General features: G+C 40.2%; 1 protein-coding gene across 4 annotated transcripts in view; it reads right to left on the bottom strand.

The window, feature by feature from the left end:
• Nucleotides 1-25,965, bottom strand: part of LOC121330914 (ubiquitin carboxyl-terminal hydrolase 22-like) — a 187,973-nt gene that overhangs the window by 113,442 nt on the left and 48,566 nt on the right. For 2 of the 4 annotated variants that reach the window (XM_041277880.1, XM_041277883.1), the window contains one exon: nt 1,125-1,257. The exons of 1 other annotated variant lie outside the window; for it this stretch is intronic. In XM_041277880.1, the coding sequence (XP_041133814.1) occupies nt 1,125-1,257 (133 nt within the window). Of the gene's footprint in view, nt 1-1,124; nt 1,258-23,571; nt 23,693-25,965 lie in introns of all 4 variants that reach the window. One more of the 4 variants, XM_041277881.1, reaches the window with a different exon arrangement.

Genomic DNA, 25,965 nt, shown 5'->3' on the forward strand with positions numbered 1-25,965 from the left:
TTTATCCTGAGTACTGTTCAGTCTCTTACTGCTTCCTCTTCTCAAAACCCACTTATTCAACCTTTATTTGTAAAGTCCTATTTATATATCTTTAATATTTTTTTATTATTTATATTTATTTTGTATATATTTGATGTATGTGTTTGTTTTGCATTTTTATTGCCTGTAACTTATATACTTTGTTCAATTTCTGTAAGTCGCATTGGATAAAAGCATCTGCTAAATAATTAAAAAAAAACCAACAAAAAAAAAACTTTTAAGCACAGAAACCAGTTCCAGAAGACACAGCTGGAAATTAAGTGTAGACAGAGTTAGGACAGAGGGAAGGAGACACACAATGGTGAGGGTATGGTATGGGTTACTTAGACATGTTGGTGATGCTCAATCACTTGGATCCTTTAAGAACCAACTTGACAAGATTTTGAGATGGGCTACTAGGAACTGGACGAGCACTGGTGGGTCTCCCCTTGTTTCATATGTTCTCATGTTCTAATGATGAATTCAAACATAAATGTATCCACATGCTCTCTGTTTAGTTAAATTCAAAACCAAAAGGAAACTAAATTGGGATTTTAAATTGGCTTTGGTAAATAGTAACACTTGGACCTGATCTGGTATGCACCAAGAAGTAATTTGTATGTCATGAAGTGGTCATTATTGTCCTGGAAAGTTACAATTATCCAAATATCACCTCCTCCTGTTATCAGCCTTTAATTTGGCTTACTAAATGAACATGGTAGATCATTATAGTCATTATTTTGTAGTTCGCAATTCAGAGTTTAACAAAAAGTTTCCCCAATGTTAGTTTTTTCAATGTGTAAGTTGGCCTCTAAAGATTCTCTCTGAAAATGTTGTGTCAATGATAAGTGTACATATTTACAAAATTGGTTTATTGGTGCAACATCATTTTGGCATTTGAGCTCATAGTAGATGTAACAAATTATACAAAATTCTTCTTGTCAGTATTCATCACACAATAGGAGTAACAGTACTGGAGAATGAAGCTTTCTTTTTTGGGTTGGCTAGATGAACCCATTACTGTTATGCACATCAAGGCTTGAGATACAAAGACAAATAAGCCCAGCGTTTGAAACAGCTTATGGGCTGCTATTCTTGACTCTTACCTAGGTTATGCCGTTTGTTTTTAGCATGTTCATGAATGTGTTTCTTGGTAAAGCAGCCAAAGAAGACACAGTAGAGGCAGGAATGAAGTCTGTTCAAGTGGACGCCGCACATGTGACAAACACAAGATTTTGCCTGTGCAGAAAAAAGAAAAAGAAAAAAAGAAGATCTCAATATTATCATAATTTGCAGCAATTGGAGCAGTAAATTTACGTAATATTAGAAATGGCCAAAGCCTCAAACAAAAAACTGATGAGAATAAAAACAGAAATCCCCTTCTCCAGGTGTCCTGGCCTGCAAGGACATCTCTATCAGCACCTCAAATCATTAGCTGTGCAGCTACATTCAATATGTCAAAGAGAACTGTCCTGTTTATGTTTTTATGAAAATTAAGAAAATATGGAAAGCTCTCAAAGACATAAAACAAATGCGATACAAAAATAGCCACCACCTGCTCCACCCACACAAAGAGCAGTCATTCTTATCACTTTGAGTAATATTTACCCGCAACTTCAAGATTTTAAGCACTACTGAAATAATCTAAAATTAATTTAAATGTCTTAAAAGAACACAGAGCTAAATTCTAGTGAATCTTACCAAAAATGAATTCCAATCACTCTGTAGGACTTGTGTCTCTTTATGAAAGATGTAGACATCATAGTAAATATGCATTTGATATATTTTTATTGGCCGTTTTTGTAGTAATTCAAGTAAAATAAAAAACAATCCGAGCTCTTGAAAATTTTAAGACTTCCCAGATCAGGCAATGAGTCATTCGTTTTCGGTTATTACTAAATAAATATGTAATTTGGATTACGTTCAGAGACACCAAAAATTGATAACGGAAAACTTATCACATGCCGAGCGAAGCAACAAGAAAACCCTAGCAACCCCTAACACCGCCCATTTGGTGACAGTCCCTTCCGAATCATCAGTTTCACACACTCTTAAGAATAAAATAAACAATAATTAATTGTACTTGTATAGAAATGTAATTCTGAGCCAATTATCTAACTGTAATAAAACAAAATAAGTCTTATCAAAATCATACTTTTATTGTCTTTGTCCCAGTAAGCCCTACCTCTCTCTTGCCGATTAATCTGTGGCACAAATGACTGCATACAACACGACTTATTTTATTACAGTATCTGAGTTAAATGGAACAGCAAGGCGAACATGTTGCAGAAATGAAGACTTACACAAAAAAAAAAAAAAAAAATTTAATTGCTTTAATCAGAAAACACAGGACATTTGGAAAACACTGTAGCTCAAAGTCAAACAGCTGCGTGTGTTTTTCTGATAACAAACAAGCTGAAACTCGGAGCAGCTGATTCAAATTCAGCGCCATTCTGAGACACGGGGGAGGGGAGGAGCCAACAGCACAGCAGAACAACACAGCAATAAACAAGGCAGTATTCCCAGCGACAGCGTGGGAGAAGTACAGGCGTGGAAAAGTGCACAGCAGTTTAGAAGCAGTAAGGAGAAATTACATGTTGAATTGTTTTAATCAGAAAACACAGGACATTGGGAAAACACTGCAGCACAAAGTCAAACAGCTGCGTGTGATTTTCTGATAACAAACAAGCTGAAACTCGAAGCAGCCGATTAAAATTCAGAGCCATTCTGAGACACGGGGGAGCAGAGGAGCCAACAGGCAGGGGTAGCGCTATACATACGAAACAGTGTTGAAGCCCAGGTGTTAAACCTGGACAAAGAAAATAAAGCCGAATCAATATGGGTCAGAATAACAGACAAAAATTCAAAGGGCATAATAATAGGAGCATGCTATAGACCGCCAGATTCAGATGGTGAGCAAAATAATCTGTTATATAATGACATTCGAATGCGTGTAGCAAAGGGAAAGCCATACTAATGGGGGATTTCAACTTCCCCATATAACATGGGAAAACCCGGTTGGTAGCACGATGGACAAAATTGAAATGGTGGAAATGACAAATAACTGCTTCCTAACACAATTTGCCAAGGCACCGACTAGAGGGGAGGCATGCCTTGATTTAGTCTTTTCAAATAACGAATACAGAATAACTAAAACAGAGGTCAGAGAACCACTAGCAAACTCAGACCACAACATGGTCTCATTTGAAGTGCTTTTTAAAACCACACAAGTAATGACTAAAGCTAAGGTTTACAATTTTAGAAAATCAAACTATGAAGGTATGAAACAGAGACCAACAGAAGTAGATTGGTAAAATAGAGAAAACATCCACAGAAAAAGGATGGCTGTTCTTCAAAAATGTAGTACTAGAGGCACAAAACAATTACATCCCTAAAGTAGACAAATCTAAATGTAAAACTAAATTGCCAAAATGGTACAATAGATCAATTAAAAAAAATATTCAGCGAAAAAAGGCACTTTACAGAGCGTTAAAAAGGGACCAAAAACAAAGTACACAGAAAGAGTACATGGAACTGCAAATGCAAGTCAAAAAGAAAGTTAGAAAGGCCAAGAGAGAAATAGAAATGAACATTGCTAGGGAGGCCAATTCCAAAATGTTTTTCCGAAATTACAACAGCAAGAGAACATTCAAAGAGGAGGTTAAGTGTCTAAGATACAAATGACAAAATCATAGATGAAGAAAAAAAACTGCAAATATATTAAATGATTATTTTTCACAAGTTTTTACAAAGGAGGATAAGGACAACATGCTCTACATGTCATCCAGTTCCTATCCAGTTTTAAATAACTTTAGCATAACCGAGGCAGAAGTGTTAAAGGGACTAGGAACTCTTAAAATAAACAAATCCCCTGGTCCGGATGAGATCCTCTCAGCAGTACCCAAAGAAATGAAAGAAGTTATTTACAAACCACTAACCAAGATCATGCAACAGTCTTTTGACACAGGGGTTGTACCGACAGAATGGAAAATTGCAAACGTAATACAGATCCACAAAAAGGGAAACAAAACTGAACCAGGTAACTACAGACCAGTAAGCCTGACTTCTATTATATGCAAACTTATGGAAACTATAATAAGATCCAAAATGGAAAATTACCTATATGGTAAGAGTATCCTGGGAGACAGTCAACATGGTTTTAGGAAAGGGAGATCGTGTCTAACTAACTTGCTTGATTTTTTTGAGGATGCAACATCGATAATGGATAATTGCAAAGCATATGACATGGTTTATTTAGATTTCCAGAAAGCTTTTGACAAAATCCCGCACAAAAGATTAATTCTCAAACTGAAGCAGTAGGGATTCAAGGAAACACATTTACATGGATTAGGGAGTGGGTAACATGTAGAAAACAGAAAGTACTGATTAGAGGAAAAACCTCAGAATGGAGTTGGTAACCAGTGGTGTACCACAGGGATCAGTATTAGGTCCTCTGCTATTCCTAATCTACATTAATGATTTAGATTCTGGTATAGTAAGCAAACTTGTTAAATTTGCAGACGACACAAAATAGGAGGAGTGGCAAACACTGTTGAAGCAGCAAAGGTCATTCAAAATGTCTAGACAAGATTCAGAACTGGGCAGACACATGGCAAATGACATTTAATAGAGAAAAGTGTAAGGTACTGCATGCAGGAAATAAAAATGTCATTCAAATAGACATATGGGAGATACTGAAATTAAAGAAGGACTCTATGAAAAAGACCTAGGAGTACATGTTGAAAAGAAATGTCTTCATCTAGACAATGTGGGGAAGCTATAAAAAAAGGTTAACAAGATGCTCAGATACATTGGGAAAAGTGTTGAATTTAAATCAAGGGAAGTAATGTTAAAACTGTAGTATGCACTAGTAAGACCTCATCTTGAATATTGTGTTCATTTCTGGTCACCTCGTAATAAAAAAGGATATTGCTGCTCTAGAAAGAGTGCAAAGAAGAGTGACCAGAATTATTCCGGGCTTAAAAGGCATGTCATATACAGACAGGCTAAAATAATTGAATCTGTTCAGTCTTGAACAAAGAAGACTACGCGGCGACCTAATTCAAGCATTCAAAATTCTAAAAGGTATTGACAATGTCGACCCAAGGGACTTTTTCGACCTGAAAAAAGAAACAAGGACCAGGGGTCACAAATGGAGATTAGACAAAGGGGCATTCAGAACAGAAAATAGGAGACACTTTTTTACACAGAGAATTGTGAGGGTCTGGAATCAACTCCCCAGTAATGTTGTTGAAGCTGACACCCTGGGATCCTTCAAGAAGCTGCTTGATGAGATTCTGGAATCAATAAGCTACTAACAACCAAACGAGCAAATGGGCCGAATGGCCTCTTCTTGATTGTAAACTTTCTTATGTTCTTATGTTCATGATGTAGTCAACTGTGGGACCTCCCAGAGACAGGTGTATTTAACCTGAAATCATGTGAAACACCTTAATTGCACACAGGTGGACTCCATTCAACTATTTATGTGACTTCTAAAGACAATTGGTTGCACCAGAGCTTATTTAGGTGTGTCATAGCAAAGGGGGCATATGTAATCAATTATTTTCTGTTTTATATTTGTAATTAATTTAGAACAATTTGTAGATTTCTTTTTTCACTATGACATTATGGACATTTTTTGTGTTGATCATTGGCAAAAACTCCTAATTAAATCCACTTTGATTCCATGAGTAACACAATAAAATGTGGAGAAGTCCAAGGGGGGTGAATATTTTTGAGAGCCACTGTAAAATACATGATTCTAGTATGTATGATCCTTTACAAATTTACCAAGTTAGAGAACACCTCTACTGTATATGGTGCAAAATATACACACACACACACACATGCCAGTACTATTGAATTCCCTTTATCCTTAAGCAAATGTTGCCTTTACTCCAAGTCTCTTTTCAATGAAACTCCAGAAATGGTGTTAACCTAGTTTTTGTACTGCTGCTGTGTTCAGGGAATAAGCTCACCCCTTCTCATGGCTAGGCTAGTAGTCTCGATTCTCTCCTGATGGTTTATTAATGTTTCAGCCCATTCAGCTGACATAGCAATTTCCTCGGTATTCTGACTTATTGTGCATTTTTGAATGGCTTTTAACAATACAATACACAATGTAAAACACAGATATAACTCAAAGATATCAAGTCACTTATTTTATGGTTACAATTCCACAAAACTGTATCAAGATGTCTTCACTTTTGCTGTAATGCACTGATGAGACCACAATTAAGAGTGCTGGTCCAGTCCTGATCATCACAGTACCAAAAGAACATTGTGACATTGGAGAGACTATAGTGAAGAGCAACTAGCCTAATAATAGGGCTAAAAGAAATTAACTATTAAGATATTAAGGGGGAGGGGGGACTTGACTGGAGTCTTTAAAATTTGAAAAGGAGTTTACAGTTAAGCCTAAACAATAATTTATCCTGAGTACTGTTCAGTCTCTTACTGCTTCCTCTTGAGATGATGCTCGGATATATTGTGAAAAGTGTTGAATTTAAATCAAGGGAAGTAATGTTAAAACTGTACAATGCATTAGTAAGACCTCATCTTGAATACCGTGTTCAGTTCTGGTCACCTCGCTACAAAAAGGATATTGCTGCTCTATAAAGAGTGCAAAGAAGAGAACCAAGAATTATTCCGGGTTTAAAAGGCATGTCATATGCAGACAGGCTAAAAGAATTGAATTTATTCAGTCTTGAACAAAGAAGACTACACGGCGACCTAATTCAAGCATTCAAAATCCTAAAAGGTATTGACAATGTTGACCCAAAGGACTTTTTCGACCTGAAAAAAGAAACACGGACCAGGGGTCACAAATGGAGATTAGACAAAGGGGCATTCAGAACAAAAAATAGGAGGCACTTTTTTACACAGAGAATCATGAAGGTCTGGAACCAACTTCCCTGTAATGTTGTTGAAGCTGACACCCTGGAATCCTTCAAGAAGATGCTTGATGAGATTCTGGGATCAATAAGCTACTAACAACCAAATGAGCAAGATGGGCCGAATGGCCTCCTCTCTTTTGTAAACTTATTTATGTTCTTGTGTACTTATTTTAAATCAGTAATGTTTATTAGGCAGTAAGACATTGTCTAGATCTGCATAAAAGAAAATTCACAATTCAAATTTCCTCTTGTGGAGGTATTTAATCACAATGTATACTGTATGTTCTACTTCATGAAGATTAGTGACTCTACTAAATACAAGTTTAAAAAAATTAAATGTGGTGAAAATATGCTTTCTGTGTGCTAACAGCCTGATTTTCAGGAGTCAAAACAAAAACTTGGTTGCAAAGGTGGATAGGGTATCTTCAGTAATACAGTACAGTTTACACATGTAAAAACAGAATTTGATTTATATTTTCCCAGTATTACTTAAATATTACACATAACAATAAAGTTCAAAAATAAACTGATCATGAGCTACTTCTCTCGCGTGATTTTTTAAGAATATATTCTGTAGTAGAAAGGTATAATTCTTACGCAGCTGATTTTCTTTATGATGCAGTAGCAATATGGTACGATCTTGTAACACAATTGTTTTGTTTAGCACTGGGACAAATTACGCAGCGCCAATTAAAACATATTCTACACACGTGACAGAATTTATAAATGACAGTATAGAAACTACCATGCAAATGAAACCATGCATTACTATACATGTACTTACTTCAAATTGGTGTTCAAACTATTTTCTTGGAGGGATCTGCTGTTTGCACAAAAGTTTACCTGGAATTTCTGCTGTAATGTAATCCTAGAGTTTATGCACATGCTGTCGGAGCCACTGAGTCTCTCAGCTACTACTGCTACGAAAACATAGTAAAATATTTTATTCTCAATTGTTTTAAATGTGGCGTACTACAAGTTAGAGATTTATTTTTATTTAAATGCAGTCTCTCGCAGCAGGTGCTGATATGATCAGCGATAGGTTGAAACCATGAGCGCCTGCCCTTGCATAGTATTGTTTAGTCCCAATTGGTTAAAATGCTAAATGCCAGCACCCGCACGGCAATTGGCTGAAACAGCTGCATCGCTGTCTTGCTCATTCATAAACTAAAAATTATCGGGAAACAAACAAACAAACAAAACCCCAAAATGCCAGTGCGGCTCACCAATGGACAAATAGTGAATAAAAAAACGTTCCGATACCATGAACTCGGTAATCATGGTATAGAAAAATGGTTGCGGTTTCAAAACCGTGGCAGTGTATACCACGGTTTACCATAAAACTGGTATACTGTGACATCCCTATTTGATACCCTTTAAAAAGGAGCTTAACTGGAAACATACTGTACACTGAAGAAAACTGCAACTTTGAATTTCAAAATCATACTTAAAACTGTTCCAGCCTTACATTTTATTATTAGCGTAAAACCCATTTGTGGCCATAGTAATTTTTTTTCCCATGAAATGTGACTTACAATTTATAGGGGTTGTTCATTGACAGGGCACTTGACATCCAAACTGCAGCGTTACTGTGTAGTGTAAAGGAGGTGTAAGGTGAAAGTGAAGCGGACACTCCTTTAAAGGAATGCATTACTCCCAGACAAAGAGAAGGAAGTTAAAAAGCAGCAGCCTAGTTCCACATGCTAGGCCCTCTGGTTTACAAGAATGACAGGTGAAAACACAGATCCATTGGACCTCTTGTAATATTTCCACATAACGATGTTATTCTGTCACAGAGACGGCTGTAGTGAGTGACGTCAGTCTAGAAACGAACCAATACAGAACAGGACAGACAGAGACGTGTTGTAGCTGAGCACTTGGTTGCGTTCAGCATTTAATAAACAAAATAAAAGATTTAAATAAAAACAGCACACGGCACTTGAGGCCAAAATAAACAGGCAAACAAAACGGACTAACACTTAAACAAACAGCAGACTAACAGACAAACAAACACGGTGAGTAAAAAAAAAATTGTATTTACGTTATTTTACTTTGTTTTACTCTCCTTCTCCACACCTGTTCTCCACCCACCGAACACACAACCCCGAGTGAGTGAAAACATGCTGCTTTTATGCAGCTGTACCGAGACTCGATTGCTAATCAATCATTCAATTGGTCTCAGTATAACTGCATGTGAATTAATCTAGTGCAATTTCCTGTGCTCACATATTACGTTTTACCTGCACGTGAAGTGCTGTGCAATCCTCGTGCCTAAATACAAATATAAATTTTAAATTCACTCATGTGCATAACCTACATTACATCCCGTGTACCAAATACAACACACCAACATTAACACAATACATACAACATATAACACAAAAATATGCACAAGGCGGGGCACACTACCACATATCCATATAAAATACATAAATAAAACTCATCCTGTAAATGTATATTAATACAACAGTTAAAGACTCCCAGATCTTAACAGCCCCTGGTAGCCAGTCATGTTAGGTGCAATGCTCTTCTGCCCAGTTGGGACTCAGTATACACACAGCACACAACTGTTAAATGCTTGCCAATATTTCTTTGGGAATGCCATATTAATAATTTAAATCATTTTATATTATAAAAACAAAAGAAAAATTACCAAAATAAAAAAAAATGCAAAATATGTATAATAATGTATAAAAATGACTTAATTCTGGTATAGAAAGAGAACTTGTAAGCACACAGTACCAGTCAAAAGTTTGAGTACATCTGCTTGAAACCAGGTTTATCATGATTATCTATGCTTTTAACTGTATAAACTTGTCTATAAACACTTTTAATATTTCATTATATGATACATGTACTTATATAAGCTGATAAACATAAGCGAATTGCACTCAAAAATTTAATTTTTAAATGAAAATGTAAATCTTGTCAATTTCAATTAAATGGTCACCCAAAGCAAGGGGATTTCAGCCTGAAGCCCAAGTCAGTTAAAAGTCTGAAATGTGTATGACACAGTGTTAGAGCACTGGCCTAAGTATAAAAGTGTCTTTGTTAGATGTTCTCTGAGATAACTAGCATGTTACCTAATTAACCTTTTGTCACCAATTATTGTTAACAGGTGAGGGGCCATGATTTCTATAAATATAGGTAGCATAGGCACAAGTTTGTCATTCCTGAATGTAAGGGATCAGAAAATGGCAAAATACGCTCAGTTAAGCAAAGAAATGAAAGTCAATCTTTAAGACAAATCGCAAGAACTTTGCAAGTGTCTGTAACTGCTGTGGCCAAGACCATCAAACGATTTGAAGAAACTGGCACTCATGAGGACTGAACAAGGTCAGACAGGCCAAGGGTGATCTCGGAATCAGAGAACAAGTTAATTCGAGTCACAAGTCTGCAAAACCGGCGATTAACTGCCCCTGAAATACAAGCTCAGCTAAATCCTACTAGAAGTACAGATGTTTCAACATCAACTGTTCAGAGGAGATTGCATGAAGCTGGCTTAACTGGAAGAATTGCTGCAAAGAAACCATTGCTAAGAGTGCAGAATAAGAGGAAGAGACATGCCTAGGCCAAAAAACACAGAAACTGGACGTTTGAGGAGTGGAAGTCGGTCTTATGGACCGATGAGTCAAAATTTGAAATATTTGGGTCCAACCGCCGAGTATTTGTAAGCTGCAGAGAGGGTGAGCACATGAGTTCTGCATGTGTGGTTCCCACTGTCAAGCATGGAGGAGGCAGTATCATGGTCTGGGGTTGCTTTGCTGGTGACTTTACCAAGTCCATGGCAAGCTCAACCAGCATGGCTACCATAGCATACTTCAGAGGCATGCCATTCCATCAGGATTACAGCTAGTTGGGCAGTCCTTCATTCTTCAGCAAGATAATGACCCGAAACACACCTCAAAGTTGTGCAAAAACTATCTGGCGAAGAAGAAAAATGAAGGACAACTCAATCTAATGACCTGGCCTGCCTTTTAAATCTTGTGACGCAGTCGTGACCCCGCCCCCAAGGGATCAAAAGTACTGCAGGTCAGAGATCAAGAGTAATTTTTCCTTCAAGCCTGCTACAAATAATGGGACCAGCGACTTTGAAGATTAAGGGTTACATTTCTAATTCAGGGAACCAGGGTTATGATGATAACCTAACATTTCCAACCATTACCAAATGGGTGAGTGTACTTAAGCCGTCGCAAGTGTATGACTGCAGAATGACCAGAAAGCTACAAGGCTAAGCCGAGAGGTTGCCTTGTGCGTTACCATTCGGAACCCCATTAATAAGTAGCTACAGTGAACAAAGAGAGAGAATTTCACCTCTATGTCTGCGTTGTAAGGATCGACTGGGAAACCACCCTTAACCCTTTGCAGTCCATTTATTCTGCGGCTGTCAGGCTGGTCCTGTCCAATTAATTTTTATGAATAAAATAAAATTTCAGACCATGTGCTGTTCAAATTGAAATAAAGTGACTTTGTTTGCTTAAAACAAGTAACAAAGCAGTGCAAGTCCAAAGGGTATCCTATACAAAGACAACAGTAACAAATTTTTTAACAAAAAACATGTTTATCTATATATATATTATATATATATATATATATATATATATATATATATATATATATATATATATATATATATAGGCGAACATTAAAAAAAAGTAACAAAATGTCACAAAATTTGAGTTTTTGCTTGATTATATTTTAGAATAATCAGACAGGTACAAAACTTTTTATAAATCAATTACATACTACGACAAACAAAAAAAATAACAAAAAACTATTTTTCATCGATGTTGTAACTATTTACACCAGGCGAGGTTTGCAAACAAAAAAGGCATTTAGTGACAGAAATTATCTGTATGTGTCCATGCTATGGTATCTTTCAAAACAGTCACCTGGGTGTAACCCTGGCTGCCTTGAGCATGTTTTGCAGAAGCATACAGTCTTTCTCCTCCCCCCCTTTTGTCTTTCTGTCACTGCACACTGCACAGTCTTTGGTGCTCTTCGATTCATTTTTGGAAATGAAATGTGGCTTTCCATTCCATTTCAATTCTTGATGAAAATGGCATGTCAGGTCTCAACATGGAGTCTGTTGTTGGGCTACCAAAGTAAGGAACAATAGCAGAGACATAACCAGTTTCAGAGTCAGCTAAAACAAACACACACATCCCCCACTTGGTAGGCTTCTGAGGATTGTAGCACTTGAAGATAATCCTTCCTTTGAAGCCAACGGTGCTCTCATCAATGCAAATGTCTCTACCTGGGATAAACAGCTCACAGCATTGTGTGTCTATGTAGCTGACCACATTCCTGACCTTTTGTCCTCTGCTAACAAAAGCAGCCTGGGGCACCTGGGTGGGGGGAGGGCAAAGGTGTAGCATCCAAAAGATCTGCAAGAAACATGATCTGTTGAATACATCTTTGAAAAACTGCATTCTGTTAGCCCATTCCTCTGAGAAATATTCTTTTATGTCCATTTTTACATTCAGTCCCATATTCAGCAGAACACCAAAAAATGCCTTCATCTCTGGTAACATAACAGGTTTCCAAGAGTTCCAAATAGAATTATGATGCAGCGGTCCCGTTAGTTTTACACTCACATAGCTATTCGTTTCATTTACAATTTCAGTAAACAAAGCGTTCGTGAAAAAAAGGTGAAAAAACTCCAGTGCAGTTCTCAATGTAGTACTCCCTTGATATCCCCTATTTACCACAGTAAATTGGGGTTTTGTGAAAGCGTCTGCACTTACCGATGAGCGTCTCCATTCGCCCTCCGGCTGCAAGTCTGGTTCGTGGTCACTTTCCTCAGAGTCCTCAGTAAGAGAAATATTTACTTCTTCATTACTAGATTTATCAAAATCATTATCTTTTGTCTGTACTTTCTGCCTCATCCATCATCTGTGCAAGTTCTTCAGGCTGCCTTGACTTTCTCTATCTTCTATGCGCCATTCTCACTCTGCGTCTCAGTCTCCATCTGTTCAGTTCGGCTTTGCTCAGCCTGTACATGGTCTATTTGGCTGTCTCAGTCTTCTTTCTGATGAGAGATGATTAGGGAACGCCTCATCTCGGCTTTTTCCAGCTTAAACGCAACACGTGCTGTGTTAGATCATGACAGAGTTCGACATAGGACCGCAAAGGGTTAACACTCTAGTTCTAAAACCAGCATTTAGCCTGTAGAACCTAGCAAAGGTACGGGGAGTAACCAACACTGTCACACTGCATAAGTCCTTGACAGATGAACCCTGGAATAAGCCCATAAAGCTGCAAGGCTCCTGGTGGAATGAGCAGAGAGCTTTTCTGGAGGGGGCAAGTTGACCAGCTCATAGGCAGTCCTAACCGTGTCTGCTATCCACTAGGACAGCTGCTGTTTAGACAGGGCTTGACCACAGGACTTTGCCCCATAGCAGACAAAAAATTGTTCAGACTGCCTCCAACTTTTTGTCCTGTCAACATAATACGCCAGGGCCGCACTGGGTACAGCATATGGCGCTATCGCTTCCTGTCAGACTGGAAAGGAAGTGATGGAAAACCTCCAATTCCACAGACTGGATGACATGGAAAGCTGAGATGGTCTTCGGTAAGAAGGCCTTTGTCCTGGCCTCTGTAAAAAATAAGCAGGCTTTCGATATAGAGAATGCCTGCATCTCACTCACCTGCTTTCCAGAGGTGATAGGAAGCAAGAAAGCCACTTTAAAAGATAGCAATTTCAGCTTAGCAGAATGCAGGGTCTCAAATGGAGGCTTCATCAGTGCATTAAGCAACACGTATAGTCTCCAGCAAGGGACAATGTCCGTCAGGAAGGGAGCTTCTGGGGAGACAGTCAGTCTTGACATGGTAAGCTGAAACAGCTGCCAGATAGACCTTTAACATGGAGGGGGATTTCAAAAAGGTCCTGAAATAATTGCAGTATAACTGCCCTGGGACAAGTAGGTAGGCACCACGTCTGGAAGACGCCCCCACTTGTAGCCATACTGCGAATGAGTGGACGCTGCCCTGGCATTCTCAATGGGTCGGGATGCCATAAAGTCCCCCCGCACCTGGCTGAGCAGGATGTGGCGCATCAGCAGTCTCCACAGCTGGTCGCTCAATAGCTGCATCAGTGGAAAGCCAGATTCTCCTGGAATAATATGGGGCCTGATCCTGCCTGATTTTCTCCAGTGGGAGCAGCGCAAGCAGTGGGAAGGTGTATAACAGATACCTCAGCCACTGGTATGCAAAGGCATCTATTCTGCCTGCAGCTCCAAAACACTGATGTGGAGACCCTGCCAAGGGAAGTTCCACACACCTTGCCCACCCCTGCCATTCCACACAGCACCCCAGTCCAGGCTGGACGCATCCGTGATAATGATCTCCCTTTTGGTGACACTGCCAAAAACACAAACGCAGTTGTTAGTGACAGTAATAAGTGCTAGTGGTGTATTACAGATCTCCGTGAAATGCATAGGTGAAAGTTATGTCTGGGTTTATGCTGGCTTTCGCTACAGCTCTGGATCGTGCTACTGGTAGTCTATTAAGAAACAGACAACAGTTAACAAACACTAACAGACACAAGACAAAAACTCACGGTTCACAATATGGCAACATAGACTGTAGGTTTAAGACTAACCATTTAACAAGGAACATATCACTTACACTGTGCCCCCTATTTATACCCTCACTCATGACCCCTAGGTTAACGAGCGCATCCGCTCCTCCAATCCTCGGATGCCACACCGTTTCCCATCCAAGTCATTGAGCTTGGGTGCCGTAGATCTGCCCCCTTCCTAAATGACTGACTTCCACCTACCCTAAGGAATAAATTGTCATGCCATTTAATTAAGGGTACTCTGTTCCTTTTACACAGTGCCCTCACAGGTCAAGACGGATATCTAACACCAAGAATCATTCGATCTCTGTCACAGGTCCTCTGCCTGTGCTGGCAACTGGGCACAAATGAGCTGGTCATCCAGATAACTGAGCACTCTGATGTCTTTGAGTTTCAAAGGAGCCAGGATAGCTTCCATGCACTTTGAAAAGGCACGGGAAGCTAGGGAGAGACCAAACGGCAAGACAAGGAACTCGTACGCTGTTCTCTGAAAAGCGAACCGCAGGTACTTCCTGTGCGCTGGTTTTATGGAGATGTGGAAATAGGCATCTTTGTGGTTCACCGTGGTGAACCAGTCACCTGGCCTGATTGACTGCAACAGCTGATGCATCGTCAACATTTTGAAACTCCTTCGACTCAGATACAGGTTGATTGGTCTGTGTCCACCATCCCGCTTGGGCACTGGGAAGTACCTGGTGTAGAACCCATCATGCGAATGGTCCAGTTTTGCAGCAGAGCTGCTACCTCCTAAGACACCATGCAGTGTCCTGTGGGTTCATGACTGATGTTACATTCATGCCCCAAAAGGGAGAGGGGTTGTGCTGAACTGCAGTGAGAAGCTGGTCTGAATGGTAGTAAGCACCCAGATATCCATGGTGCACTGACGCAAATACTCCAGATGACTCGCTGAAAAGGGCCCTGGGCCTGTGGCAGCAAACCCCTAGAGCTGCTGCATGGCTTGTGGTTTAGCCTGAAGTTTCTGTCTCTGTGGCGGGCGGCGGAACCTATTAAAGCCTCAGACGGGAACACCAACTCCTGTTAGCCCCCCACCTCCGAGGCGGCGATAGACAACATGTCCTCCTGTTGACAATCTGCGCTCGTGGGGGAAGAGGAAGAGAAGCAGATAAAGATGAGAAAGACCATGAAGACGGTTTCCTGCATGGGCTACTTTCCCTGGTGCATCATCCGGTTTCCCTTGGCACAGAGCCATAAGAACATAAGAACATAAGAAAGTTTACAAACGAGAGGAGGCCATTCGGCCCATCTTGCTCGTTTGGTTGTTAGTAGCTTATTGATCCCAGAATCTCATCAAGCAGCTTCTTGAAGGATCCCAGGGTGTCAGCTTCAACAACATTACTGGGGAGTTGATTCCAGACCCTCACAATTCTCTGTGTAAAAAAGTGCCTCCTATTTTCTGTTCTGAATGCCCCTTTTTCTAATCTCCATTTGTGACCCCTGGTCCTTGTTTCTTTTTTCAGGTCGAAAAAGTCCCTTGGGTCGACATTGTCAATACCTTTTAGAATTTTGAATGCTTGAATTAGGTCGCCGCGTAGTCTTCTTTGTTCAAGACTGAATAGATTCTATTCTTTTAGCATGTCTGCATATGACATGCCTTTTAAGCCCGGAATAATTCTTGGTTCTCTTCTTTGCACTCTTTCTAGAGCAGCAATATCCTTTTTGTAGCGAGGTGACCAGAATTGAACACAATTTTCAAGATGAGGTCTTACTAATGCATTGTACAGTTTTAACATTACTTCCCTTATTTCAAATGTATCCAAGCATCTTGTTGGCCTTTTTTATAGCTTCCCCACTGTCTAGATGAAGACATTTCTGAGCCAACAAAAACTCCGTTTCATAGATTCCTTCTCCAATTTCAGTATCTCCCATATGATGTTTATAATGCACATTTTTATTTCCTGCATGCAGTACCTTACACTTTTCTCTATTAAATGTCATCTGAATCTTGTCTAGATAATTTTGAATGACCTTTGCTGCTGCAACAGTGTTTGTCACTCCTCCATTTTTGTGTCGTCTGCAAATTTAACAAGTTTGCTTACTACACCAGAATCTAAATCATTAATGTAGATTATGAATAGCAGAGGACTTAATACTGATCCCTGTGGTACACCGCTGGTTACCACACTCCATTCTGAGTTTTCTTCTCTAATCAGTACTTTCTGTTTTCTACATGTTAACCACTTGCTAATCCATGTACATGTGTTTCCTCGAATCCCTACTGCGTTCAGTTTGAGAATTAATCTTTTGTGCGGGACTTTGTCAAAAGCTTTCTGGAAATCTAAATAAACCATGTCATATCCTTTGCAATTATCCATTATCGATGTTGCATCCTCAAAAAAATCAAGCAGGTTAGTTAGACACTATCTCACTTTCCTAAAACCATGCTGTCTCCCAGGACTGTGTTATCGTATAGGTAATTTTCCATTTTGGATCTTATTATAGTTTCCATAAGTTTGCATATAATAGAAGTCAGGCTTATTGGTCTGTAGTTACCTGGTTCAGTTTTGTTTCCCTTTTTGTGGATCGGTATTACGTTTGCAATTTTCCAGTCTGTCGGTACAACCCTTGTGTCAAGAGACTGTTGTATGATCTTGATTAGCGGTTTGTAAATAACTTCTTTCATTTCTTTGAGTACTATTGGGGGGATCTCATCCAGCCCAGGGGATTTGTTTATTTTAAGAGCTCATAGTCCCTTTAACACTTCTGCCTCAGTTATGCTAAAGTTATTTAAAACTGGATAGGAACTGGATGACATGTGGGGCATGTTGTCAGTATCTTCCTTTGTAAAAACTTGTGAAAAGTAATCATTTAATATATTTGTTATTTTTTTCTTCATCTATGATTTTGCCATTTGTATCTCTTAGACATTTAACCTCCTCTTTGAATGTTCTCTTGCTGTTGTAATATTGGAAAAACATTTTGGAATTGGTTTTAGCCCCCTTAGCAATGTTCATTTCTATTTCTCTCTTGGCCTTTCTAACTTCCTTTTTGACTTCCGTTTCCAGTTTCGTGTACTCTTTCTGCGTACTTCCTTTTTGGTCCCTTTTTAATGCTTTGTAAAGTGCCTTTTCTCGCTGAATATTTTTTTTTAATTGATCTATTAAACCATTTTGGCAATTTAGTTTTACATTTAGATTTGTCTACTTTAGGGATATAATTGTTTTGCGCCTCTAGTACTACATTTTTGAAGAACAGCCATCATTTTTCTGTGGACATTTTCTCTATTTTACCAATCTACTATCTTCATAGTTTGCTTTTCTAAAATTGTAAACCTTAGCTTTAGTCATTACTTTTGGAGTTTTAAAAAACGCTTCAAATGAGACCATGTTGTGGTCTGAGTTTGCTAGTGGTTCTCTGACCTCTGTTTTAGTCATTCTGTCTTCGTTATTTGAAAAGACTAAATCAAGGCATGCCTCCCCTCTAGTCGGTGCCTTGACAAATTGTGTTAGGAAGCAGTCATTTGTCATTTCCACCATTTCAATTTCGTCCATCGTGCTACTCACCGGGTTTTCCCATTTTATATGGGGGAAGTTGAAATCCCCTATTAGTATGGCTTCTCCTTTGCTACACGCATTTCTAACGTCATTGTATGCTCACTCACCGTCTGAATCTGGCCGTCTATAGCACGCTCCTATTATTATGCCCTTTTAATTTTTGTCCGTTATTCTGACCCATATTGATTCGGCTTTATTTTCTTTGTCCAGGTTTAACACCTGGGCTTCAAGACTGTTTCTTATGTATAGTGCTACCCCTCCACCTCTTCATTCCTGCCTGTCTTTCCTATACAGTGTATACCCACAAATATTATATTCGTCCCCATCACTCTCAGACAACCAAGTTTCTGTAACACCTATCACATCATAGTTACTTGTTAGTGCAGTAGCTTCAAGTTCTAGAATTTTGTTTCTGATACTTCTAGCATTTAGATAAATACATTTAATGGTTGTCTTACCTGAGTTGTTGTCCTTGTTTTGATGCGGTCTCCCTTGTTTTTTTCTTGATTTCTCCCCCTTCCTTTCTAGTTTAAATGCTTCTGCTTTATTTTGGTCTGTGCAGATATGTCAAAATATACAGTATACTTAAAAAGCTGCTGCAGCTTCTTGGTACTGAATCTCCTCCTCTGCTGTAGGTCTATTTCATTTCAATACTCCAGTTGCAATCAGGCCATGTGTTTTCATTATGGCTGTAGTTTTTTTTTTTTTTTTTAATGGGACAGCATGGAACTAGCATGTTTTCAAGGACTGCCATTTTCAAGGGCTTCTGGTACTGGTAAAAGTCTTCAAGTGATCAGTTGACATATGCAGACAAAGACTGGCTTCTTTTAAAAAATGAATTTGTAGAGGAAGCTGCAGCTACTGCAAGACTGACAGGTACCATCTAACAGCAGGTACCGTCCAACAGCAGGTATCGTCCTTTACAGCAGCATGTCCCAAAGGCCCTGGTATGTGTTACACTAGGAATTTTACTGTAGTAGACTGTTAAATATAGACAAACAACAATATATATTCTGAACTTGAATCAGCTGCTCCGAGTAGAAGAGCGACCAGAATTATCCCGGGCTTAAAAGGCATGTCATATGCAGACAGGCTAAAAGAATTGAATCTGTTCAGTCTTGAACAAAGAAGACTACGCGGCGACCTAATTCAAGCATTCAAAATTCTAAAAGGTATTGACAATGTCGACCCAAGGGACTTTTTTGACCTGAAAAAAGAAACAAGGACCAGGGGACACAAATGGAGATTAGACAAAGGGGCATTCAGAACAGAGAATAGGAGGCACTTTTTTACACAGAGAATTGTGAGGGTCTGGAATCAACTCCCCAGTAATGTTGTTGAAGCTGAGACCCTGGGATTCTTCAAGAAGCTGCTTGATGAGATTCTGGGATCAATAAGCTACTAACAACCAAACGAGCAAGATGGGCCGAATGGCTTCCTCTCGTTTGTAAACTTTCTTATGTTCTTATGTTCTTATAATATTTATGAGCAGCAAGGCCTATACACAGGCTTAAAATGGATTTGACAAGGATGAATTTATGAAGCCGAAGACTAGACTTTTCGCTATCCTTCTCAACCCTGTATCACTATAAATGGATGCTGGAGAAAATGTATCATAAATAAGGCTTCTGTTTTTCGTTTTTTTATTTTTAGCTATTTTTTTTGTTTTATGTAAAATCGTTTTTTTTTTTCTGGGCTTTTGCTTTTTATATACTTGTAACAGAGATCACATGATTCTTGGTGTTAGATCTCCCATCCAACCTGTGAGGGCGCTGTGTAAAGGGAACAGAGTACCTTGGACTAGTTGGCCCGACAATTTATTCCAAGGGTTCGGTGAATTCGTCCATCTAGAAAGGGGACGAAGCTACAGTACACTAAACAATTGACCCGGAAGGTTAACAGCGTGACATTCGTCGACTGGAGGAGATGTGCTAGTTAATCAAGCGGTCAAGGTCGACAGTATAAATAGGTGATGTAGCAATACAATCTGTTCCTTTATTAATGGGTACGCTCAAACCTAAAAAGACGGAGTACTTGTTTAAGAAGAACCATGTGCGTTTTGTTTGTTTTGTCTGTCTGTCTGTCTAACTGTTGTTCATTGTTGTTTGTTAACATAGACTAGACGGCTAACATGATCCGGAGCTGTCGCCCACTGCCAACACTAAAACCCGGACAACATTTCACCACTTGTTCACCAGTAATAGCACATATTGTCTTGTACTTCACCACATGCACCAAGAGCTCTTTGGACTTGTGAACGTGTGTGTGTGTGTGTCTATTTGTGTGTTTAGTACTGTGCTTACTAGTTACGGGACTGCTAACCCTGCTTTCACTATCACTGCAATACACATAGCTGTGTATTGCAAAACTGTGTTATTTTCTGCTTGGATTACAAAATAAAAACCATTTCACCCGTAGTTTGTTGTCTGTTTGTTATTGGATTATTGCACCTGCTCTACTCATGAACTCTTTGCCACATGTGGTATCAGAAAAGGGGATGGACAGCGCAACACTATCCACGCTGCTGGGAGAGCAGGATAGCAAACAGGAGATTACAGGGAGAAGGAGGAGAGAGGAATGGTACATGGCGCTAATAGAACGGGTTGGTCTGGCGATGCAGCCCGCAGTACCAACGGCACCCGTGGTGACGGCCCTAAAGGCGAGATCATAAAAGATGAAGGCGGCGGATGACCCTGAGGCTCACCTCGTCACGTTCAAGCAGCTAGCTACCACCGTGTCATGGCCCAAGCAGTTCTGGGCAAGCCAGCTGGGACCCTGCCTGATCGGGGAGGCTCAGGCAGCCTACCAGGCCATGACGGACATCAAAGCCACCGACTGTGACCTGGTTAAGCGAGCCATCCTACAACAGCTTAACATCACGGGGGAAACACACAGAATACGGTTCCTGGAGTACCGAAGATCCCCAGATGCATGCCTCAGGGTTGTTGCGCAGCAGTTGTGTGACCACATGGTGCACTGGCTAAACCCCACCCTGAAAACGGGTACCCAAATGGGCAAGGTTATTGTAATGGAGGAATTTTGCCATGTGGTCAGCGCCGAAATGCAGGCGTGGATATAGCGCCACAACCCCGCCACCCTGGAAGCAGCAGTAACACTAGCTGAGGACTTTGAGGATTCCCTGGTCTCAGCCAGCACCAGCATGCTCCCAGCCCACCGGAGCAGCCAAACACCACCTCCTCTCTCTGCTTCTCCCGCAACACCGAGACCAAGACCTGCTACATCTCCAGTCCAAATGGGCCACCTTACCTCCCCTCCATGGAGGCCAAGCTGGGCCTTGTATTATTGATGTGGTTTTAGGAAAGGTGAAAACACACGCATTAGTGGACACCGGGTGTGGGCAGACCTTAATTAAGGCAGCTCTCTTGGGCAGTGTGTCGTGGCAGCCACAAGGCCAGGTGGCGATCTCCTGTATCCATGGAGACACGGCGACATACCCCACAGTAAAAACATATTTAAATCGGTAGGACCGATAAAACGGCACCTAGTAGTTGCAGAAACGCTACCACACCCAATAATTCTAGGTCGAGACTGGCCAAATTATGTTTTTCCTTTCCACAGTGAAATGTATTCTCCCCTCTTTTGTCCTAGAAAAACAAATAGAGACACGGACCGGAAAGTGGGAAGGACAGAGTATTTGTTTAAAGAGAACCATGAGTGTTTTATTTGTTTTGTCTGTGTCTAATGGTTGTTCATTGTTGTTTGTAGACTAGATGGCTAACACGATCCAGAGCTGTTGCCCACGGCCAGCACTAAAACCCTCGACAACATTTCACCACTTGTTCACCAGTAATATCACATATTATCTTGTACTTCACCACATGCACTAAGAACACTCACTTCAGACTTGTGAACGTGTGTGTGTGTCTATTTGTGTGTTTAGTACTGTGCTTGTTATTTAAGGTTCTGTAAACACTGTTTGAATTATCATTGCAATAAACATAGTTGTGTATTGCAAAATTCTGTTATTTTCTGCTTAGTCAACAGACCCTTGGATTACAAACTAAAAACAATTTCACCTTGTCACGAAGACGGCCGGAGTGGGTGACGTCAGACCAGAAACAGGAAAATAAACAAAGAGAGAGGTGGAGTTTGGTGGAGATGAGCGAATGGTCTCGCTCAGCATTTAATGAATGAACAGGCAGACAGAAAATAAACGGTTGTAACAAACAAAAACAGGACACAGCACATTCGCCAAAAGAAACAGACAAACTAAACGGACTAACCAAAACACGGTGAGCAGATATTTAAATACGACTACTAATATTATTATTATTACTTCCGTCTCCAATCCCATTCTCCACTCACCGAAAACACAACCCAGAGTGGGTGAAAACATGCAGCTTTTATGCAGCTGTACCAAGACTCGATTGCTAATCAATAATTCAATTGGAGTCTTGGGACAACTGCATGTGAATTAATAAAGTGCAATTCACCATGCTCACATATTATTACTTTTTACTTGCATGTGAAGTGCTGTGCAATCCTTGTGCCTAAATACAAATATACATTTTAAACACTCGTGTTACACAGACCCATTTATATCCCGTGTACCAATGACTATACACCAACATTAACACATAACATAAAACACACACTGCGCCACACACCTGTACTTTGTTGTCTGTTTGTTATTGGATTCCTGCACCTGCACTTCACCTGCTCTATTCCTTACTACTTTGCCACAATATTGTATGAAATTACGTTTTCAGTTACTTTCCAAAATGCTTTTTTCTGTCAAGTAGTAACTTTTTTGTATCGGGAGTGTTTTATCCGGTAAAACTGAAAATCAGAAGCAATAATCATAAAATAGAATGAAAACCCAAGTGAGTCTGGCTGCATGATATTGTCTCCTTCCAATATGAAACTGCCTTTGGTTCCACCTTCAACCTACCACAGAGATGGGAATGGTGGGTGAAATCACCACGACTGTACCTTCCTCAATGCCTGAATGATTAAATCACTCCTTGTGGCAGAGTGTGCTGCCCCTTTGTGTTTACTAGTGTTTTATATTGTCTGTAGTGTGTTAATGTTGGTGTTTATGTATAAAATACACAGGATATAAATATAGGTTATGAGCACAAGTGTTATAAAGTGTAATTTGTATTTAGGCATGAGGATTGTACAGCACTTCACGTGCAGGTAAAATGGAATAATATGTGAGCACAGGGAATTGCACTTCATTAATTCACGTACAGTTGTACTGAGACTCCAACTGAATGATTGATTAGCAATCAAATCTCGGTACAGCTGCACAAAAGCAACATGTTTTCACTCACTCGGGGTTGTGTGTTCGAGAAGTGGATAACGGGTGAGAGAGAGTAGAGTTAATTTAAAATAATATAGCAATTGCTACAGCGTGCTGGCTAAAAACCAGCAAGGTACTTGTTTGTTGGGTTCGTCCACATCCGTTTTGCGTTTTGTCTGTCTGTTTGGCCAACACGCCCTTTTTTCAGTGTTGTGTGTTTTGTTTAAATCTTTTGTTTGTTTATTATTTAATAAAATGCTGGATGCCGTAGTGTCTCAGGTTCACCACCATTACCTGTTTTGGTTTCTGTGTTCTTCCGGGTAGGACGTCACCACTACAGTCATCCTGGTCACATATGGTGTCTGAAGAGGGATAAACCCAGCCTCCAAGTCAGACTAGGGAAGACAGCATTTTTCTGTATATTTAAAAAAAAAAAAAAAAAAAAAAAAAAAAAAAAAGGTGTCCTTTTGGGAAAAAAAAAAAAGGATTACAAATATTTTTTTGGAAAAAAATAAATAAAATAAATAAATAAATAATAAAAATGGGAAGAAGTGGCAGGATAAAGCAGCAGCAACAGTGGCAGCAGGAGGTGCAGCAACAGCAGCTCGGGGCTGGTCGCAGGTCCTGTTGCATCTCTACCACGCCGGATGTTTGCCTCGCCTGTCTGGATGAGGAAGGGTAGAGTCGCACAACTCCCCTGCAAGTGAGGGAAAGCCGCAGCAGTCCCCTGCAACAGGGGGAGACTACACGCTGCTCCCACCTCCACCGCTTCCACCACCAGGAGCAGAGCAGCAGGAGCTGCCTCTGCCTCCACCACTGCCAGAAGCAGAGCAGCAGGAGCTGTCTCTGCCTCCACCACTGCCAGGAGCAGAGCAGCAGGAGATGCCTCTGCCTCCGCCACCGCCAGGGTCCGTTGCTGCTACTGTTGCTTTCCGAGGGTCCGCTGCTGCTGCTGCCGCCGCCTCCCGAGGGTCCCCTGCTGCTGCCGTCACCTCCCGAGGGTCCCCTGCTGCTACCGTCACCTGGGGTCATCGGCTCTGCTTCGCCTGGGGTTGCTGTCAGCCCTGCTTTTCCGCAGGAAATACTGTGGCTGGAGCCCAACAAGGGGGAGCTGCCAGCTATGAAGAAGGGGGGATTGGTCAGGCGACTACCTTCCCCCGCAGCACTTTCGCTGCAGGAAATTTGGTGGCCAGAGCCTCACAAGAGGGAGCTGCCAGCTACAGAGAAGGGGGGTGTAGGTCAGGAGACCACCCCCACAGACAGCCATGCAGTTGGCAGGATTGCCAGGATTGCCTTGGCCGCTACAGCTGTTGGGGTGGGAGGACCTTTTTCAGTGTTGTGTGTTTTGTTTAAATCTTTTGTTTGTTTATTTAATAAAAACACTGGACGCTGTAGCGTCACAGGTTCACCGCCATTACATGTTTTGGTTTCTGTGTTCTTCCTGGTCTGACGTCACCACTAGTCATCCTGCTCACACTCCTATATTTCTGATTACATTTTCAGGGTGACTGTTACAAGTTGAATACATTCCTACAGCCTAGTTTATCATCATGTGTTGAACTAGAAACAGCAGAGCAATTGATAATTCTGATTGAACTGAATTTCCTTGCTTCTTTGAACAGAGCTTATTTATTTGCATACAGCTCATTTAATATTTTTTTTTCCATCACCATAATTAAAGAAAGTGATTCCAGTAAACTGACACAGTCTACTACTTTTATTCTACTACAGGTTGAAACCAGACTGATTTTTAATCTGTACAAAGATAGCAGATGGAAATGTACCAATAAATAATATATTTCTAGTAAACCCAATATATATTGCTCAGATTTTCCCTATATGAGAATTGCACATATTCTGGTAAAGGTGACTTGGATTTTTCAATGGCAATGTATTTGAAGCTAGAGAAGAATATTTAAAACCAATACTTGCAGATACTTCAATGTTGTACATCCCATCAGCTTTGCATGAAAGAATTAGTTTGACACTGAAAAACACATCAGTCAATGCAACAACAATTTCAACTATACCAGTACCACTATCCAGACTCGCCAATGTTTACTGCAGGTCCACTGGATAGACTTTAGAATTTTTAGTGATACTGGTGAACCACATCTTGTAAACTGTTGACTGAATTATTAGGGTTTCATACAGCTACTCAAATTGTGAAATACTAATTCCATAACATTGGTTTCAATTAGTCACACAAGTATTGAATAGCTGTCATGAAAGAGACAGCAAGACAAAGCTTTAAAACAGCAACTGGGGCTTTTGTGAACCCTTCTTGCATTTTGTGTTTCACATGCAGCAACACACAGTATCATAATAGCCTTGCTATTTGCAATATATTACAGGAGGGCTGGGCTGAATACACACAGTGCATAGTAACCTTGGTGCCATTAGCAATCTGTTTACAACCTTTTTCAATTCCTGATTTCTACTAGCAAACGTATTTAGACCTTATAAAATGGGTTTATTTAATGTCTATTTTCTGTAACGCACCACTGCAGCACCATTGAAAAAACAAGGTCATTACCAATACTGCAGTAGTATTCTACAGACCCAGCCTAAAAATCAGTTTCACTTCTTTTCAGCCCTCCATTCTCCAGAGTCAGCATTCTTAGTGATGGCTTTAATGTCCGATTACGTAATGAATTGATCTGCTCTTGGCACGTGGTATGGTTAACA

This window comes from Polyodon spathula, chromosome 18 (genome assembly GCF_017654505.1).
Source record: "Polyodon spathula isolate WHYD16114869_AA chromosome 18, ASM1765450v1, whole genome shotgun sequence".
Lineage (NCBI taxonomy): Eukaryota > Metazoa > Chordata > Actinopteri > Acipenseriformes > Polyodontidae > Polyodon > Polyodon spathula.